Source organism: Micromesistius poutassou (assembly GCF_964030765.1).
Source record: "Micromesistius poutassou genome assembly, chromosome: 8".
In the NCBI taxonomy this organism is placed as follows: Eukaryota; Metazoa; Chordata; class Actinopteri; order Gadiformes; family Gadidae; genus Micromesistius; species Micromesistius poutassou.
Window position 1 is genome coordinate 4,823,391 of NC_140278.1, and position 3,634 is coordinate 4,827,024.

Below are 3,634 nucleotides of genomic sequence, written 5' to 3' on the forward strand. Positions count from 1 at the left end.
GCTCTATATGCCTATATTTAGGTCTTATATTTATCTATTTAGGCATGTCCCTTATATCCATAGAATCATCTCCATGCAAGAAGTCTATCCTATGACCAAATAATAATTCATTTAAAGCACTCTGTCAGGCCCTCTTATAAAGGCCTGTGTCAGTTTGTCATCAAAGACAACAAAACGAAAAACACACACAATAAAGAAACTGTGCATAACTACGTACATACTCAGGCTGTGATCCCTAAACCCTCCTCTTCCCCCGGGTCGTCCACAGGGTGCCTTCGACACGAAGGACGCCACCGGCTCAGCCCACGCAGGCATCACCCAGGCAGCCGCCTATTACCCCTACGACCCCACCCTGGGACAGTACCAGTACGACAGGTGCGTCTTCTGCATGTTATGTCATGCGCTCTGGGAACCGCCCGGGGGGGAACCTGGGTTCTCTCATCACTGTGGCTTTCGTCCGATGTTGTGACACAAAGTACAAAACAAAAAAAGCAGTTAAGGGGGGGTGGGGGGGGTTTATGAGGGAAATAAGTATTGTTTACCGGGCTGTTGAAAAGTGGAATGCTTGATGAATAAAGTCTTCTGGGTTGGGGGGCTTTTCCCTGAGAGGGCAAAGTTCAGGGGGTAAGAGATTCCCACCTTATCCATGGGACAAGAAGTTCATCACTTAGTTTAAAGGTGAGCTTGACAATTATATATTTAAAAATATACAACGATACATCATCATATATCACACGTACTGCTTGCAAAAGTAAAGACACGGGCTGGGCTTGATGGAGTGGGGGGTGGTGGGGTGGTGGGGGGGAGACGATATCATGAGGTTAAAATGTTGCCTCCTAAACAAACAGGTCAGCCTGAAGCTGCACTTTATCAGACTCCCCCCCCCCCCCCCCCGGTCCTACCATCATTACAGTCAATGGAGCAATATCTTACACTCTATTTTACGTGTTGGGGGCCCATCAGGGCCGGGGCCGCTGAGAGGGGGCGGCTCTCGTCCGAGCCTGGCTCTCTTTAAGTGTTTGACCCGCGTCAAGCTGCAGCAGGTCATAAAGAGGAGTCTTTTAAAAGCCTCCCTGGAGAGACTTGAGCAAGAGAGTCGTTGCGCTGGGTCGCTGCAGAGAGAGAGGAAACCAACACGGTGCATTTTAAATGCTGGCGCCGTAGCGCATGTGAACCCCCTTGTACGAGGCAGTGGAGGGAGGGATGGACGGACAGGGGGAGACCGTCCCATGCAGTGTTCTGGACGGGTCGCTGCTGTTAACGCACCTTGTGATTGTGCGGGGTGTGTTAAGGGGTTGGTTTGGTAACGATGGGTCACCACTTGTTTTAAAGGGACGGAAAGTGTTTGTGGGTGACTTTGCTGTTGGGTCATGTATGAAAAAAGAGAGACAGACACACACACACACACACACAGACAGGCACACACACACACACACGGGTGCCCCAAAACATTGGCACTTTTCAAATCCGCTCCGAGGCATTAGCTCAGGTGTGATATCATTTGCATTTCACACTACTTCTCTCATCATGTTCACGTTTAATGTGAGTATTACTCACCAAAGGTGCACTTTTGGCACGGATCTCCCTCGACACATTCCACCCTTACGTGCCTCCACATGAAACTCCCTCCCCGTGGCCTGCACACTTATACCCATGCCCGTGTCCTCCGCCCCCCCCCACGCCAGGTATGGCTCCATGGACGGCAGCACCCGGCGCAAGAACGCCACGCGGGAGACCACCAGCACCCTGAAGGCCTGGCTGCAGGAGCACCGCAAGAACCCCTACCCCACCAAGGGCGAGAAGATCATGCTGGCCATCATCACCAAGATGACCCTGACGCAGGTGTCCACCTGGTTCGCCAACGCCCGCCGGAGACTCAAGAAGGAGAACAAGATGACGTGGCCGCCCCGGAACAAGGGTTCGGACGACAAGCGCTACGACGACGATGAGGAGGAGGAGGAGGAGGAGGGGTCCCAGGAGGGCCAGCCCAAGAGCGAGAACAACGAGGACGGTGGGTTTAGGCCGGAACCAGTTGTTTGGTGGTTTGTTTGTTTGTTGTTGTTTTTTTTTCTCCACCCCTTCTCTCTCTCCTCTCTCTCTCTCTCTCTCTCTCCTCTCTTGCTCTCCAAAGTCTCTGCTTTCTGCAAAATGGGATTTTTTTCCATTAATATTTCACAGGGGCTTGATGATGACAGAAAGCAGACACACAAACCTTGAGCTTTAAGTCAAAGTGACACCCCACCATACGGGAGGGAGAAGCCCGTGATCAGCGCTTTCTGTCGGGGCTTCAGTGCTGTTTGTTCTCTGGTTGAAACACGTTTCTGTTGTTCTGGGATCATTTTGAGGGCAAAGTAATCTTGGTTGTGATTAAAATATAGAAATGTTTGAGGTTGGAGGTTACCCTCCAAAATAAGGGCCTTATGTCATGAATAATATAAATATGAAAAGATAACTGTTTAGATGTTATATCTAAATGCACATTGAAAATCGTGAAAAGGCCTGTCTTTCAATCCAGTCAAGCCAGTCGATGCAAACTTTACTGCTTTAGAAGATTTTATTCGAATATCATTTTTTTTTTTTTATTCATATATTTAATCATTTTCCTCAGAAAGCCGAAGTCGGGGCGACAAGGATCTCCAGCTGAGCGACCTGGAAGACTACGACACCATCGAGTCGGAGAGCTCCGAGTGTGAGCTCAAACACCAGTACCACATGAACACGCACATGACCACCACCGACTGCCCCAGCGACCACATCAAAGACACTTCGCTGAAGCTCTCCATCCCGGTCTCCCTGGGAGGGGAACAGGTCCTGAGCAAAAGTTGTCTCAAAACCAGCCCAGAGAGTTTTGACCCACACAACAGACAGCAGAACAAAATGTGCTACCAACAACAACAGCAACAACAACAACAGCAACAACAGCAACAACAACAACAGGGTCACCAAATAATAGACGGCAAACCCCGAATCTGGTCGCTGGCGCAGACCGCCACGTCGTTGAACCAGGCCGAGTACTCGTCGTGCATGCTGCGGTTCCAGCCATCCTCCCTCAGCCCGTCCCCCGACGCCACTTCGCCGGTCAGCGGGCTGGAGGACCGGCAGGACTCACCGGTCACCACTCTGAGAAACTGGGTAGACGGGGTCTTCCATGACCCTTTGTTCAGGCACAGCTCGTTGAACCAGGCCTTGAGCAACACCACCGTCTCTTGGACGACCCCCAAAGGCGCTCTCCTGGAGACGGGCGGTGGGGAACGCGCGGTTGAGAACAGCGGTGCCGTCAAAGGACACTCGGCTCTGCAGCACCTCGACTCCCATAAAGACAGTGGCATGGGCTTCCCAAAGACTGTGAATAAGCTTTTCTGCTCGTAACAGCCCAAAAAAAAGGACAACGACCACCCCCACCGAATTTTATTTAATTAAATATAATAATTATTTTATGATGTTATGTTGTGCCCAACGCGAGACTTTTACGCCTGCTGGACATCGGGTGGGTGGGTGGGACGGGTGGGTGGGTGGGGGTGCTTTGAGTTGGGACTGTTTCCAAACCTTTCTTGTTTCCATGTTGCTCCTTCAGGTTTTTTAACGCACTTAAATATTTATGTCGCCTACGGTTCTGTTGCCGTTTCACGAGAAA

At 50.8% G+C, this 3,634-nt stretch overlaps 1 protein-coding gene across 1 annotated transcript in view; it reads left to right on the top strand.

Annotated features, from left to right (window-relative positions):
* Positions 1-3,369, top strand: part of irx4a (iroquois homeobox 4a) — a gene marked incomplete at both ends in the record, with an annotated part of 4,667 nt that extends 1,298 nt beyond the window's left edge. The window contains 3 exons of the mRNA XM_084471434.1: positions 269-375; positions 1,686-2,011; positions 2,609-3,369. Coding sequence (XP_084327560.1) covers positions 269-375; positions 1,686-2,011; positions 2,609-3,369 — 1,194 coding nt within the window. The remainder of the gene's footprint in view (positions 1-268; positions 376-1,685; positions 2,012-2,608) is intronic.
* Positions 3,370-3,634: the final 265 nt, after the last annotated feature.